The following is a 17,464-nucleotide window of genomic DNA, read 5'->3' on the forward strand; positions in this document are numbered from 1 at the left end:
CCGATATATTATTAATACTACTACTACTAATAATAATACATAAGTAATTTTTTTTTGTTATTTTAATGCTATAAACTGTGTAGATATATTGAAAGCTTTGTTAATTCTTACCAAAATTATTTAATGATAATAATATAGCTGAAAATAAATAGTGGTTTTTCGGACAACAGATGAATTATACCATTATCATAAAAAAAATTTTTTTAACAAAATAATACAACTTAATTAAAAATGTTGATATTTATGGTCAGCGAGTTTCTCATTTTAATCGTCTTTAGCAGATGTGTGAAATTAATTTTAACTGTGTGACAATATTTTTTTGAAACCTTCTTCACTTGGAAAAGATTAGGCACACGTCGCTTTGCTTCAGTGCGGTGATCTTGAGTTTTCCTCAGGAGCGTGTGTGTGTGTGTGTGTGTGTGTGTGTGTGTGTGTGTGTGTGTGTGTGTGAGCTGTGAGTGTCTATATCTTTGTGTATGTCTCAGCAGAGCGTGCGTTCGCATGACTGCGCTCCATCACCTCAGCGCCGGCCACTGTCAATATTATTTAATACGGCACTTCAGCACTATTGTTCTGCCTCGGAACCGAGGACCTGTTTCAGTTGTGCTTAGAGAGGAGTTTTGCCCAGAGAAACGACCCAGAAAAACACAGACGAGGGGAGGACTTAAAGAAAACAGATAAAGATGATAGAATGAGACCTGGAGACAAGGCTGTTTGCTGTTAGTCTGGAAGATTTACCTCAGCACTTCACTCTGACAGACCTCTTATCCCACTACAGAGAGACAGAGATACCTCAGTCTGACACACACACACACACACACACACGCGCAGGAATGATGCAGTTCAGAGCAGCTGAGAGACTCTTAATCCCTCAATATGGCAGACGTGCGGAAGTATCCACACACACACACACACACTTAAACAGCCTCTAAGAGCACAGAGAATAACTCATAAACATGTTTATAAGCACGAGAGAAAGCACAGGGTGAGGATGGATGATATTGAATGTTTAGATACAAACTGTGTATAATAGCATCAGCATCAATGTTACTCCTTTTTGAATCAATAACAATTGATTTTGGGATACTTAATTGTTCATGCTCATTTTAACTAATTTCACCTGTCAGTCGCCTTTGACATCACATGCACACTTAAAATTAATCTTCTAATAATAATAATTTAATACAACTTTCAAAGCTTTTAAGTTCTATAAGTTCTAAGCGCATTCGGATATTATTTAAACAGACGTTTTTATTTTTTGGATAAAATACTATTAAGTTTTAATTATGGTAATTTATTTATTTACATGTTTATCAAACAAACTAGGGTACCATTTTAATTCCGTCTACTTATCTATTTTAGATTTCCGTTTAGACAAAATAGTACAGAATTTCCATTTCATCCGTTTAATGGCTATCAGTCATTATTTTATTTCTTTATTTTTAAAGACTTCACTGTTCTTTATTTGTATTCAATTGTTATTTAGGCAAAATGGTTTAGACAGTTTGGCCACTTATTTATTAATTTATTATTTAATTGTAATAACAAGTATTAAATTACATAATAATAAATAATGCCGGCACCTATAGCCTCATAGGATTAAATAAATAATGGATAATAAAGATTATAATTATTTAATTTTACTTTTTAATTTTTTTAAATCAATATATGAATATATTTATATTTTTAAATTTACAATAAGTATACAATTTTAATTTCAGCTAATTAAAGGGAATCATTCATAATATCTTTTGCACTAAAAAAATTCTCATTGATATGCACTGCAGAAGGGACCCATATACAGTCATATATAGAGGTCAGAATATTATAGAAACCTGTGAATGGTCTCTTTTGACTCTTCTGAATGCTAAACAAGCACCGACAACTCTTGAGCATAATGACAGCTAGCATCGCTCGCTTCCTCAGAAAACATCAAAGTCTAGTTCATTTTAAAAGTGTCATCTCTCTAATTCAGAAGCGTCTGGATACATGTAATGATTTCCATTCTCCACTGACATCTGATGAAACCGGTCATCGTCAAGGTCGTTTGTCTGAATATCGATGCAGCCCAGATTTTGATGCTAGAAGGTGGCGTTCTGCAGAGGAAAGCAGATCTGCTGACGAGACAGTGAATAATGATGCTGACGTGCTCTTCTGTCCGCTGGACAAAATCTCTGCAGTGTCACGGAGGAAACAGAGCCCTGCCGTGCTTTACTTACATCTCTCTCTGTGTTTTTCTGTAGGGAGACTCCGGAGAACCAGGAGAACCAGGCCCACAGGGAGACGTCGGGCCTCCAGTACGGCAAAAAAAAAAAACAAACTCACATATGCAAAACTCTACAACATCACAGTAAAGGCTCAGAATAACGTATCTTGTGTGCGTTTTAGGGTCCGAGAGGTGAGCGAGGAGAGAAGGGAGAGGCTGGACCCGCTGGTTCTGCTGGGCCGCCCGGACCAAAAGGACCACCCGGAGATGATGGTCCCAAAGGAAGCCCTGTATGTTCTTAACATTAATGCTTTTTGTGTCTGAAACATACACTCCTAAACATAAAGCTTCAAAAAGGAGGTTTTTGCAACAGTGCCATAGAAGAACCATATTTAACAAGCAACCTTCATCTAATACTCACTTAATCTTTTTTTATGTATTTACTGTTTTTTAAATATTACAAAACAAAATTCCAAATCAAACTGGAGGATAAAAAAAAACTATAATAAGAAATAATAATAATAATAAATAAATAAATGAAATAAAGAATGATATATTCATTCAAAATTTGCTTCAATGTGTCACACATATTTAAACCTCATTAAACAATAAGAATAGCCCTTATATATTAAAAGCATATAATAAGCAATCTAATGATAAATATTCCAATAAATCCCTGTGCTGTAGTGACCTAGAAGGGGTTTTATCAACTAACTAGATCAAAAAAATACATTTTCTTGCGCAGAATGTTAGGAACTTACAAAGTTTTTATGTTTATCTACGCTAATGTCATCGTATATTATAAAAACAAGTAACGTGTTTTGGATCGTAGGCAATATTAATAGATAAAATAGTATTAAGTTCTTGTTCAACCATAACCAAAAACCTCTGAATCTCCCTCCCTTTAAACTTGTGCCTCCCCGAAAGAGAAATATGAGTTCTGTGCAAAATTTTCAACTGCATTGCTTTTGCTTTGCATTCTTCCATGCCTCCTCCCATTGATGGGCTGTGATTTATATTTCAAGTGTCCTTTCCCGTGTCTTTTCCTTTTTCTAAAAAACTTGTTCTGTTTTGTAAAAAAACAAAGCTGTTAAATGTTCATCTTAACAAACTCTAATAATTTAATAACTGTTAAAACTCATAGTTAATATTTCATACTGTACCGTACATTATAATGTTGCAATGCGTAAATTCGTGTAGTTTATGTATTTACTTTGCTATTTTTCGAACTAGACAGACGAATGTAGAATTACAACATTTTTGGCCGTTTGTTTACTTATAATTATAATTTTTTTTGATTTAGACAAAATAGCGACAAAGGTGCCCAAACATTTTTAATATTGTACTTATTTATGTTATTTATCTATCTTCTTTATTATTTTTATAATAAACTCACCTTGCCTAATATGATAATATGCACAATATACAAAAAGTATTGATATACGATCCAACAACATACACTGCAGCATACTGTATTAAAATGTATAACATTAAAATATATATAAAAAGATGAACACAAATATTATTATTAGTGCATTAAAGGTTCTGCATGCTAATTGGTTTATAAGTTATAGCTTGTCGTACCTTACTCTCTGTGTTTATGAGACCATCGTTGACCGTGTTTCTGATCACATGTAGAAATGTTCAAATGTTTTGTATTGATTTTCAGGGTCCCAGTGGTTTCCCTGGTGATCCTGGTCCTCCTGGAGAGCCCGGTGCACCTGTAAGTATTACTCGCTTGAAATGTAGTTATAAGAGAGCCATTTTCAGGAAGTGACATTGTTTTTCTTGCTCTGCAGGGTTTGGATGGAGCTCCTGGAGATAAGGGTGATGACGGAGAGGCTGGTCAGCCGGTGAGTAGGATTTAAACACCGTCATTTGACATCTCTGCTGTCGGCTGCATGCAAATATGTGTTTCATAATGCTGTGTTTGTTCAGGGATCCCCCGGACCTACTGGTGAAACTGGCCCTACTGGACCTCCAGGAAAGAGAGTGAGTAATGCTTAGAAACATACTTCAAATATTTCAGACCATTGATTAATATTTAGGTAAATATATCCATATATGGCTCTCAATTTTCATTCTTTCTCTTCAGGGACCTCACGGACCTGCTGGACCTGAGGGAAGACAGGGAGAGAAGGGTGCTAAGGTAACATGAAAATGTTCATACAGTTCTACACTTTCATAAAGTCAAGTGCTATTACAGTTCAGCTGCAAATATGGTTTGAATGGCGTTGTGTCTCTGAATCAGGGTGAATCTGGTCTCCTGGGTCCACCTGGTAAGACAGGTCCAGTTGGTCCTCAGGGAAGCCCTGGAAAACCTGGTCCTGAGGGTCTGAGAGGTGTGCCTGGACCAGTGGTGAGTGCTAAAGGAGCACATTATGACCTAATTTCACATTATGTGCCAAATGTATTTTGTCAGTCATATAAAGCCTTTATATAACATACCAGGGTCATATTTCACTACAGATACACATATATATGTGTGTGTGTGTGTATTATATAGAATTTGAAGTAAAAGTTTTAGGGTTGTTATTTTTAAGATAAAAAACTTTCCTCTAGAATGTGACAGAGATTGCTTATTTTAAAAAATACTTTTATTTTAAGAAAAATAACTAATGTTATAATGTTATAATTTTTTTAAGAAATAACTTTCTTCTAGAATGCAAGAAAAAATTATTATTTAAATTACTATTAGTATTCACAATTTTAGTAAAAAAAAACATTTTTTTTATTAATTTACAAATAAATTACTATTAGTATTAGTACTACAACATAGTATTAATGAATGTAATGAAGATTTTTATAATAAGATCAAGTATTTAGTATTGCAGCATTTTAAAGGTTTATTTTAAGATCATAAAAAATTTATGCAAATCAAAAAATTGGAGCTGGTTCTGCAATGCAAAAAAATGTTTTATTAATGATTAAAAACTATTTTGTAAATAGTTTTGTTTGTATATAAAATTATTTACATGTTTGCGTGTAAATATGTGCTGTGTATATCAATCATAACGTGTATACATGTGTATATATATATATATATATATATATATACACACACACACACACACTCTTCCTAGTTTGTTAATTCACACTGCTTTAAAAACAAAAAAAGCCAAAGTGCAAAAAAAAAAAATTCAAAAATTTTGCTATCTTTTTAATTATATATAATAGAATGCTATAATAAAACATACTACTTTGATGAAAATACAGACATAATACTATAATAAAAAAAATATGTCTTGGTTGAAACAGTAAAAATCACCCTTTCAACCACCAGACTATAACACTACACCTCATATACAGTTCTGTCAAGGCAATGCATTTGTGTTAATAAATGGGTCTGTTTGATCCTGATGTAGGGAGAACAAGGACTGCCCGGTGCTCCTGGACCTGATGGACCTCCTGGACCGATGGTACTGACCTGATATTCCTGTGAGAATGAGTTCATTACTGTCTTAAATGACAATCTACAGTCCTCACTCTTCTTATGTTTCTCTCTCAGGGTCCTCCTGGACTGCCTGGACTGAAGGGAGATACTGGTATTAAAGGTGAAAAGGTGAGAGAAGCAAATCCGTCTTTGATACTCTTAATTAACTGCACTATGACGCAGTCTAGCTAGGTGACTCTTTAGTGTTTAGAACACAGCTGTAGTAATGTCTTTACGTGTCCAATACAGTCATTGAACTCTGGCCGCCGTTGCTGATTATGAAGGAGTATGTTCATTACAGATGTGTTTAGTAAACAAGCGGCTCATTTCAGGGTCATCCTGGTCTCATTGGACTCATCGGACCTCCAGGAGAACAAGGAGAGAAGGGAGACAGAGGGTTGCCAGGTCCACAGGGAACCTCAGGGCCTAAAGGAGACAATGTATGGAAATATTCAGCAATAAAAACCTAGTATAAATCTTTTGTATTTCTTCAATATTGGTGTCTTTTTCTACAGGGTATTTCAGGACCTGCTGGACCTATTGGACCCATTGGACCTCCTGGTCTCCCGGTACAAATATTTTTTTTAAAAATTCCTTTATTATGCATACTTTGATAAATGTATAAGTTCTTCAGTGGTGCAGCAAAGAACTTTTGTCTTATTATTGCCTGTATAAGGTACTTCAGTTGTAATGTGGTTATATATGTTATATATATATAAAATGTTATAAATGTGAGTTATATATATTATGTAATATATATATACTGTATATAAATGTAATCCATATGTATGTTTAACTTCTGTTCAGGGTCCTCCTGGTCCTAAAGGTGCTAAGGGATCATCTGTAAGTTCATGTTCTTATTTACTTAATCTTGTTAATTTAATTTTCAGATTTGTTTATCATCTTTAATTAGCTTTGATTTTCCTAAACCTATTTCTGGTTCTGTGTTTATAGGGTCAGACTGGACCGAAGGGAGAATCTGGAGTGCCAGGACCTCCTGGACCTCCAGTATGTAACTGCACTAAACCGAACTAAAAACTCAACACACAAACAAGTTATTCCTCTGTGAGATAAGTGCATACTTAACCAGATGATTCTGCAGTAGATGTTACGTAAGTGTAATTGAGCTCGATTTTGTGGTGTAAAGCAAATCTGTTAAGGTTCCTCTGAGAGCTCCAGTGGATTTTGCTTCCTTGAGAAACCCTGATATTTCACATCTACAGTATGTCGGTTGCAGACTAACTCAGGCTTAGGACACAGAGAGAAATGCAAGTGTTTAGTTGATGTCAGTGCAGGTCTAATTGTTTAGATGGATAATCCTAGATGCAGTTATTTTTCACGTCTTTTACAGTACTTTTTATTACCGAGCTTTTGAGACATAGAACAGGAATATAGTGCCCTAACAAACACTTTCGACACCCTAGCAACCACTTGAAAAATCGTAGCAATTGTCTCAATTTTATAAGGCCAAGCAACGCTTCCCAACAATTTAGTGACTCCCTAGCAAACATTCAGATTATTTTAGCAACTGCCTAACAACCACCAAGAGCATACTATCAGCATCTTAGCAACCTTCCAAAAAACTCCAACAACCCCTCAGAACACCTTAGCAACTGCTTATCAGCACACTATTATTCCTAGTGGGCTAGATTCTCATTTTCCAATTATACTGAAACAACCTAACAACAATCCTAACAACAACCCCAAACATCCTATAAGCACCCTAGCAACCACTTAAAAAATAAACAGCCATCCAGAACACCATAGTGGCTGCTTAACAACACACTAACAACCACCCAAAGCTTGTGACAAAGTTTGCAAGGCAAAGTTGGACTTGCGTTTTCCAATTCTTTATTAGCAGCCTAGTAACTGTATAACAACCACCCAAACCATCCTATTTACAACCTATTTAATACCAAACAGCCATTCAAAACATCTTAGCACCTGCCTAACAACACCCTAGTAACCACCCAAATGTTGTGACAAAGGTAGCCTGGCCAAGATAGACTCACATTTGAACTATTTATACCCTAGTAACCACCTAAAAATACCAAACAGCCATGCAGAACACCTAAGCAACTACTTAACAACATCCTAACAATCACATCACATTTTGATGGTGAATTTTGCATAAGCGAGCAGACACAATACTAGCGTGTATACTAACCTTTGCTCTAAATAAGGCACTTTAGGTGAATATTAATGGTTGTTTTCTTGTCTAGGGTCCACCTGGTGATGTCATCCACCCTCTGCCCATCCAGTCCAGCCCCAAACGGGCTAAGAGGAACATTGACGCCAGCCAGATGATGGACGATGCTGCAGACGCCAACTACAAAGACTACGAGGACGGCATGGAGGAGATATTCGGCTCTCTGAACTCGCTCAAACTGGAGATTGAACAGATGAAACACCCGCTGGGCACACAGAGTAACCCCGCCCGCACCTGCAAAGACCTGCAGCTGTGCCACCCAGATTTCCCAGATGGTGTGTATCACACACACACACACACACACTTCCAATTGTGTTAATGACTCTTTTAAACAAAGCATCAGGAAAAACAACAATAACAGAGAGAGACAGAGGGTACCCATGATGCTAATGAAAATAACATAAAGAGAAGATGTGAAACCACCCACAACACCTTAGTTACAGCCATCAAATCACCTTAGTAACCAAACCACATCCTAGCAACCACTCAAAAATTAAAGTCATGCATTTTGCACAGCCAAGCACTACTCATGTTTTCCAATAGCGGCTTAGCAACCTTCTAGCAACCACCTAGAACATACCTGTAGCTGCTCTGAACACCCTAGTAACCATCCAAACACTTAGGTGGCAGCTTTTCCAGTAGTAATGACCTGGCAACCTCTTTACAACACTCCAGCAAATATCCAAAATGTTCACGCAACAAGTCATGATAAATAAAAAACTTAACACTTTATTTCATGGTTATTCCTATTAGTTGCTTATTAGCGTGTATATTACTAGAACATTAGCCATTTATTAGTGCTAATGAAACACATATTAACGCATTATTCTACATCTCCTAATGCTTTTTTTCTCCCTCTTTGCAACCCAAAGATTTGTCTAAGAATTATCTTTGGAGGTTTTGGTTGAATATATAGTGACAACTGCAATTAACGATTAAGTGCCGCATCACTAAAATAACCCGATTCTCAGCTGTTTGAAAACATCAGCAGCACGATGACCCTCGTTTCTGTTTTTAGGTGAATACTGGATTGATCCGAACCAGGGCTGCTCCAGAGACTCTTTCAAAGTGTACTGTAACTTCACAGCAGGTGGAGAGAGCTGCATCTTCCCTGATAAAAAGAGTGAAGGGGTAAGAAATGTTCTTCTGACAGCCACAAAGCAGAACACCGTGGGGCGGCTTCCCACAAGTCCACATCAAGAGTAAAGCGGCTTTGATGTCAGAATAACTGAGCACAACACCACTTTAAAAAACATCACACGGCAAAATTAAGACTATTCATCTCGCTGTTAGTAATCCACGAATTCCTGAAAAAGCTCCAGAGAGAAACGTTCATCTTAGCACGCAGAGGGGGACGCGGGTACAGTCTGTTCAATATGTCACGCTCTCTTAAGGTCAGATCTGATTTAGAGGGTTTTTTTCCTCTGAAAATCTATGGGAAGACATACCCTGCACATCACAATGACATATTGAACGCCCTGTACTTTCTTTCACATCTACCTGAGTCAGGTCTACGCCAGCTGTTCCACTCTTCAAAACTAGTCAGAAGCACCATTCCCGAGTATAATGAGGGTTCTCGCATGCTAGTTTTTAATGATGTTTGTGTATTAGATTCTGCACACAAGTGTGACGAGTTATGTGCCTTAATGAGTCTGGGAAGCGTCACTGATGGGGAATCACTCAGTGGGGTGTGAAGGTGACTCTAAACGCTAACTTCAGTTCTTCCACAGGTTCACTCTTCACACCAGCAGACGCAGACAACAACAAACAGAAACAGGCTTATTCTCACCTCGCACAAATATTCTAGGGGTTTTTGTTGATTCAGGATTATGTATCATAAAAACATATACTTAATTCTATTACTATTAGTGCTTTCAAACTGTTCATTTTGTTGACATAATATATCTATACGTATAATGTATATAATAAAAAAGGCATGTATATATTTCAGAAGAAATGCTATGTTTGCATATTAAATATTTATATCAACTATATGAATATAAATGTAGACATGTAAATATTTTCTAAATATATAATGTATTCATTATACACATAATAAATATACACAGCACACATTTAATCATTTGACAGCACTAATTGCTAATATATCATTACCTATTATTATTATTATAGGCATTTTTAAAATACCTTTTAGGTTTTTTATAAAAAATTATACTATTCATTCCATATCAATTGTGTAAGAGTTTTTAGAATATATAGTGACCTAGGGAAAAAAACTATTATTAAATATTGCACAATAGAGCTTCGAAGTTTGGGATCAGTAAGGTTTGTAATGTGTGTTTTTTTTTTAAAGAATGCACTATAAAATACTATTTATTCCTGTGATGTAAAGCTACATTTTCATCAGCTGTTATTGTCATATGATCCTACAGAAATTATTTTAATATGCTGATTTATTAGAAGCGGTGTAACAATGATGAAAATGTGGCATTGTATCACAGGAATAAATCACATTTTAAAATATATTCACATAGAAAACAGTTATTTTAAATTAAAATGTTTCACAGTATTATATATTCACCGTCAGAAATAAAGGTACAAAAGCTGTCACTGGGGCGATACCTTTTCAAAAGATACATGTTTGTACCTAAAGGCTCCATTTTGGTATCTTAAAGGTACATATCAGTACTTAAAGTGTACATATTTGAACCTAATGTGTACAAAAGTGTACCTTTCCAAAAGGTACAGCCCCAGTAACAGCTTTTGTACCTTTATTTCTGAGCGTGTTGGATAATAGTTGTGTAGAATTGTATTTTGTTAACTGTAGAGCTGTAGGTTTAATCAGTTCGTTTATGACCCAAGATATCCATTTGTACGTACACGGCTATTTAAACATTCTCTGCAAGAACAGAGAATATAGGAAAGCTTCAGATTATCAAAATAATTCCCACAGGCTACCCGTTACTGTACTTCCTGTCTGTGTCTTCAGTTTTGACTCTAGCTGACTCTCTCTCTCTCAGGTCAGACCCACCTCTTGGGTGAAGGAGAAACCAGGGTCCTGGTTCAGTGAATACAAACGTGGTAAACTGGTAAGAGCGACTCCTTTTTCTTGTCCTCCTGAAATAGTCTCCTATTTTACAGAGCAAAATGGCTCGCTGGCCCAAAGACAGTCCAGGCACATGGTATAGTCGCTACAAGAGAGGGTCTATGGTAAGTAGGAATGCATGAGAGAACGGGCCGGTACCGAGGGTCCGAGGACCATCGGTCTCTCGTCGGCCCGTGCTTCTGCATGCTTCTCAAATCCCTTCACGGCCGAGCATGCTCATCATCAGAACGGCAGCGGAAAGCGTGTTTGCTCAGACTTAGGGGTAACCAGAGGACTGTGGGCAGAGACGTCAGTCAGTCTGTTGCCCTAACATTAGAGTGATTGACGTAAAGCAGACTTACCCTAGAATTTGTTGACGTGAAAGGTCTGACTGATGGAATCCAACCCGTCTTCTGTTTCCTGTAAGCTGAGGAAATCACCTTGAAGTGACTGAGTCTGCTAACACACGAATGTCGCTCTGCTCCAAATGCTAATGAGATGCAAAAGGTGCATCGAACGGCCTAGTTATAGAATTGCATGCATCCTTTGCAGAGAAGACGATCACATTGTGATGAGTTAAGTGAAAGGTGTAATAGAACATAGTTAAATCTTAAAAATACACTATTTAAAAATGCATGTAGATTATTAAGTCAAGAACATTAAACTGTATTGGAATACATTTATTTTAAGATTTATATATATATATATATATATATATATATATATATATATATATATATATATATCAGTCAACATAATTTAGTCAAAAGCTATTGGGTGGCTTTTGCTGAGAAAACCTGGCAACCCTGATCAACATTAACATTTTAGTTTGTCACATTTAAGTTTCAATACAAACCAAAAATCAAAGACAATAAGAGTTTTTAATTTTAAGGGAAACTTGCATGAAACAATTTGGAACTGAAATAATTAACTCAATATATTGTGAAAATCTATGTTTTATTTAACATCATAATACTTATGATGAAAAAAGTACAAAAAGTCCTTCATGATTATTTTAAATGTATTTAAATTCTGGATAATGAACATCATTTTAAGTCAGTCAGTGTTAAGTATCATTTATAAACGTAAATTATGTTTTATATATATACTGTATATTTGCAAAATACAGATATATTTGTATGTAAAACATTTTATGAAAACTTACTAAAACTTTACTATATTATACACATTTTTTGATATATGCTATAGGTTTATTTTAGGTAACTAAATGCAAATGAGAAATGTTGAAAACTAGCCAAAATAAGTACACACACACACACACATTTAAGATAAGCTTCTAAGATTGACAGTGGACATTCACTAGTGTTTGGAACAGAGTCTTTGTGGATCTCAGTCACTCAGCTTCTGGGTTCAGTCTCTCTTGCCATTCAGCTGTGATCATGAGGTAATGTGGTTATGGGCAGGTGTTTATTGTGGGTTGTATGCATGCATGCAAAGTCAATGCATATGAGTGTGTGAGAGGACCTCCTAATCGTAAGTATATAATGTGTGTGTGTGTGTGTGTGTGTGCATGGAGCATGCGCTCGCTCTCTCAGTCAGTCACATATGTGTGTGTTTGTGGATCAGAGGAGATGGAGTTTTCTTCTAAACATGGGTTGGTATATTCAAGAATGAAAACGAAACATTTGCATATTTCCGTAATGCAAATGTTGCATCACATCACAAGGGGAGAATTTGCATATAAACCAGTACAACTCATTTGAATATATTAGTGATATTTTTCAGTGGAGTCTGTAACAAAATGAGTTTATCTTCCATGTTTGAAAGTGTAAATGAATTTTGGTGTTTAATACATGCAGAGCTGATATGTACTGGGAAAAGAGTTTTCTGCTCTCGCCTGACTGATGAAACAAGAGTGTTTAGACGCAGATCAATATTTTAACCACATATCATTTGTATGAGGTGATTTTTCTTTCTTTATAGTTATTTTGTTTAAGCAAAGATGCATTTATTTGATCAGACATGACAGTAAAGCCATTTATGATTTTCTAAAAAAAAATGAATAAATGTTCTTCTTTTGAGCTTCATATTAAAAATGATCATGGTTTTTGCTAAATATGAAGAACCGCTGAAAGGAATGTTTCTTTAAGCAGCAAATTAGAATAATTTCCGAAGGATCACGTGATTCTGAAGACTGTAATGATGATGCTAAAAATTCAACTTTGATCACAGAAATAAATTACACGTTAAAATATAATCAAATAGAAAACAGTTATTTCAAATTGTAATAATATTTAATATTGCTGATTTTTCTGCATTTTTGATCAAATAGATGCAAAATGCTAACTTTTGAATGGTGCTGTATATACGTAATTAAAAAGTATTTATTCGCAAAGATTCAGAATGGTTTCTGACAAATGACTGACAACTAATTTCACTGCAAAAACAAAAATAAATTGACTTGAAAAGAACTATATAAGAAGTTACTTTCAGGTAATGTATTTTATTCCCATCCGTTGGTAATTATTATTATTTTCTGATACTTCACTTGAAATATTCCTCAAACGAGAACTTTTTTTGGCCGTTGTGTAGCTTTGAAACAACAGCTGTCATAAAGCAGCGTAGGATCGGAGGGGTGTGATGTGTAGTTTTCATCTGTCCGGCAGTCGTCTTTACCGCACTGGTTGTCTGCACAGCTCTCGTACATGGATGCGGAGGGCAATCCGATCGGAGTGGTCCAGATGACGTTCCTGCGTTTACTTAGTGCCACGGCTCGGCAGAACCTGACCTACAACTGTTACCAGTCGGTGGCTTGGCACGACCAGGAACTGGACTCTTACGATAAAGCCATCCGCTTCCTGGGCTCCAACGATGAGGAGATGTCTTACGATAACAACCCGTACATCAGAGCCGCCGTCGACGGATGCGCGGTAAGAGCGGAAATACCAATTTACTGTATCAAGCAATAAAACGTTTGCTGTCGAGCGATTAATCGGGATTAATCGCATCCAAAATAAACGTTTTATGCAATGTGTGTATTTATACCGTATTTACCTAATAATACATAGTACAAAATGTTTTTTTTTTATTTTGTATGTGATTAATTGCGATTAATCATTAATAGAAAATTTGTTCTCTCAAATGATTAATCATAATCAAAAAAAAAGTTTTTGTTTACATATGTGTGTATTTGTATATTAATATACCAATTATATAAATGTATACATGTGAATATTTTAAAAACATGCAATGTATGTTTCTATATTTCGTATATATTTTAATAAACATACATGCATGTATATAATTAAGTAACAAATTGTATTGTTTGTATATTAAATATATAGCTATATACACGTAAATACATGTAAATATATACCAAATATATACTATATGTGTTTGTATTTAAACTAAAACGTTTATTTGGAATGCGATTAATCGTTTGACGGCACTAATAAAAATACATCGTAATATTACGCGGTTCTGAATTCTGAAGTGGTTTGTCTCATAACGCTCATTTTCTTTCCTCCCGCAGTTGAAAAAGGGTTACGAAAAGACTATTCTTGAGATCAACACACCGAAAGTGGAGCAGGTACCATTTGTTGACATCATGTTCAACGATTTCGTCGAAGCGTCGCAGAAGTTCGGCTTTGAGGTCGGACCGGCCTGCTTCATCGGCTAAGACTGCTCAGCGAGCACGCGCGAACAAAACATATTCATTTTCTCCGAAAACAAAACACAAGAAAGAAATAGGACGACTTATTTGTAAAGTTTTGTGTTTCCAAACAAACCCAACCGATACCAAAGTAAGGATAAAAGAAATTTGAAGAAAGAATGGATGTCCAAACAATGGGTTCTTATAACAGAGCAACCTTTTTAACCTCAGTGTACCTTCTGCATCACATGCAAGTTTTGAAACTGGATGAGGTCATCACTCATGTCTCTCCCAGCCCCGCCCACTCTCCGCTCACCCTACTCTTTGCCCCTCCCACAGGCTGTATAGACAGATTAGATCCATCCTTTACTTCCCCTCCTGCTCTTGGACTCGTAGCTCTACGTGCGTCCGGTTTCGGCCTTTCCCGTACGAGAAATCTCTTCCGTTGGTTCGTTTGCTTGGGTTTTATGTTGTTCCTCTTTCCACTTCTAAGCTTTGTTTTTTTTGTGCATACTTGTCTTCCATTCCCCGGAATGGTGATTATATATATAAATATATATAAATATTTTTTTCTATGTTTGTAAGTACTTTCTGTATATTTTTTTTTTTCCGGTGAAGTGTTTTTTTTTTGTTTTTTTTTTTGGTTCTGGCTTCAAAACATGCATGTGAACCCATTGAGCGATAAGGACAGAGCTGCTGGTTATTGGTTATTAAAAAATAAATAAATAACATACCCCCCCCAAATAAGAGCCTGAGGAAATTTCCAGTCAATCTAAAGAAGAGAAAATAAAGGAAACGTTTAAAGTGCGACAAAAAAAGCAACTGCAACAGCAACAAAATGTCTTATTCCAGATGTGAACAACGTCTTTTTGTAATTTAAGCAACAAAATGACAATAAAAGTACGAAACAGCCGTAATGTGAGCATTAATTTGCTACCTGTCATGTTGAAGTGGCTTCCGTGGGTCTGTGAGATCTCGGCCCGCGTGTATGAGGGGAATCGGTGCTTCCCTGTATCAGAAGAGCACACCATCACACTGAGGAAACACAATATCGGTAAACTAGGTGCTATTTCCTTCTGTCTGTGGTGCTAAAAATATATACCTTTTTTCCTGTACTTGTTTGTTGTAATGAAACCGGCTCTGCGGCGATGCCCAAGCGCTTCCACGTCTTCTGTCAAAGTCCTAGCTTTGCTTCCCGAGGTGGGGAAGTATTTTTATGCATGCCGTAAAATCATATTCATTTATAGATGAGAACACGTTTTTCTTCTGTTATCATTCCTCGCCGCGTTCGGCGGCGCGTCTAGATCGTTGCACGCAGATCGTTTAAGGTCCTTTACATTACAGCGTTCCCGTCGCAGTCTATTCAAGCGACCCGAAAGGGTTAAACGGAGCACAATGAGCGCTAATGCTGGCGTGATCGAGGTAATGTAAAGTGTGGCTCCAGTTAACGGAAGCCAGAGCCTTTTCGCGCGCTAAACGTTTTAGCATTTCAAACCGCTCTGGAGAATTAGCTCGGGACCTTTTCATTAGATCTTTTTCGGAGGGTTCTGTGAATATTTTAACCAAAACGCTTACGAGGAATGAATAGTTAACTTGACTGCCGATTTCAGCTTTCCTTCCAAAGAGATTTCTCTTAATTTAAGAGACTTGAAGACCAAGAATCAGATTGCCTTGTGTGATTATTCGAGTATGTTGTACATTGCAAAATTTCGCTAGCATATATTCCTTCACCTGTCAGAATTTGTTGTCATTGACTAGAGCCATCTTGTTATTCATCGTTCAGCCACTAGACATTTCCCTGCACTCTTTTGTTCTGCTTTTGACCACTAGACCTGCTACTGCAAGATCTTGCTCTAATTTTTGATTAAATATGACTTGAACTGTTTCTTTTAAGAGGATTCAACATGGAATATGCGCTTTTGACACCATTTTATCAGTACAAAACAAATTTCAACCGATTCTTCTGTACATTTCAAAACCAGCAGTGATGCTGCCAATAAAGTTTATTCTGTTTTGTTTTTTTTTTTGTCTTTGTAATGTTTGTTTGTTTGTTTGTTTTTGCGGTCGTGTCGAACCTGTGTACGAGAAGATAGAAGAGATATTGGTTTTGTGTCAATAAATTCAGGTTTACTGTGTCCACCCACCCTTGTATGTCTTTTGAAGCATTAAAACTTTTCTGTATGCATGAAAATGTTAAGCTTTCTCTTCATGTTTCTTCCCACAGCCACATTTCTTTTTTTTCTTTCTTTTTTTATCAGCCGTATGATACATCCTCTCAGTGCTCCGATGAAAACAGGCCTGTCCTTCATTGTGAAATGGAGAGAGAGCGATGTTTGTTGTAACTCTCTACCAAAGCCCATGTTCCTTTGTAGTATATTTATTGTATTATTTAAAAATAATAAATGTTAATTGATACCAGTAGTGTTCTTGATATCTGATAAATATATATCTAATATCAGATATACATCTTTATATCTGATAACTGTTATCGCTGTGATACATTATGTAGAGTTGCCGAAGAGGAGACCCATGGACATGTGAAATGAATTTTTAAGGATATCGCTGGAACAAAGACTGAAAAAGCTTTTCCTAATGTATGAGATGCATATTTAACCAAACCTGAAAGTGACTTACTTTAAGCTGGAATGATCGCTGTGTGATATTATTTTGGTGAGTATTTTGACATGAACAAACCTGACGACCGTGTTCTGCGGCATGACAACGGAAGAAGAACATCTGACCGCCTGTACAAAGAAATAGATTTGATTAGACACAAAGAAATACTTCTTGTTTCCTATCTTAAATTTCATCACAAAACACATCTTCTTAGAGGCAAACGAAGAACAATCCAAAGATGCAAAAACAGCAAAGCAGAAAAAAAAAGTTTACTTATAGCAGCGATGCATCTAAAAATATTCATTTAGGTTTATTGGGACATTTTTCACCAATCATCTCAA

General features: G+C 36.1%; 1 protein-coding gene across 2 annotated transcripts in view; it reads left to right on the forward strand.

Annotated features, from left to right (window-relative positions):
- The window catches only part of col5a1 (procollagen, type V, alpha 1), an 84,564-nt gene extending 67,639 nt beyond the window's left edge, over positions 1-16,925 (forward strand). Inside the window, exons 49-66 of one of the 2 annotated variants that reach the window (XM_043234301.1) lie at positions 2,244-2,297; positions 2,389-2,496; positions 3,876-3,929; positions 4,006-4,059; positions 4,145-4,198; positions 4,302-4,355; positions 4,458-4,565; positions 5,572-5,625; positions 5,715-5,768; positions 5,972-6,079; positions 6,155-6,208; positions 6,447-6,482; positions 6,594-6,647; positions 7,862-8,123; positions 8,867-8,979; positions 10,830-10,898; positions 13,552-13,785; positions 14,388-16,925. In XM_043234301.1, coding sequence (XP_043090236.1) covers positions 2,244-2,297; positions 2,389-2,496; positions 3,876-3,929; positions 4,006-4,059; positions 4,145-4,198; positions 4,302-4,355; positions 4,458-4,565; positions 5,572-5,625; positions 5,715-5,768; positions 5,972-6,079; positions 6,155-6,208; positions 6,447-6,482; positions 6,594-6,647; positions 7,862-8,123; positions 8,867-8,979; positions 10,830-10,898; positions 13,552-13,785; positions 14,388-14,534 — 1,671 coding nt within the window. In that variant the 3' untranslated portion in view covers positions 14,535-16,925. Of the gene's footprint in view, positions 1-2,243; positions 2,298-2,388; positions 2,497-3,875; positions 3,930-4,005; positions 4,060-4,144; positions 4,199-4,301; positions 4,356-4,457; positions 4,566-5,571; positions 5,626-5,714; positions 5,769-5,971; positions 6,080-6,154; positions 6,209-6,446; positions 6,483-6,593; positions 6,648-7,861; positions 8,124-8,866; positions 8,980-10,829; positions 10,899-10,950; positions 11,020-13,551; positions 13,786-14,387 lie in introns of both variants that reach the window. The other variant, XM_043234303.1, reaches the window with a different exon arrangement.
- Positions 16,926-17,464: the final 539 nt, after the last annotated feature.

The sequence above is a fragment of the Puntigrus tetrazona genome, unplaced genomic scaffold (assembly GCF_018831695.1).
Source record: "Puntigrus tetrazona isolate hp1 unplaced genomic scaffold, ASM1883169v1 S000001111, whole genome shotgun sequence".
Taxonomy (NCBI): Eukaryota; Metazoa; Chordata; class Actinopteri; order Cypriniformes; family Cyprinidae; genus Puntigrus; species Puntigrus tetrazona.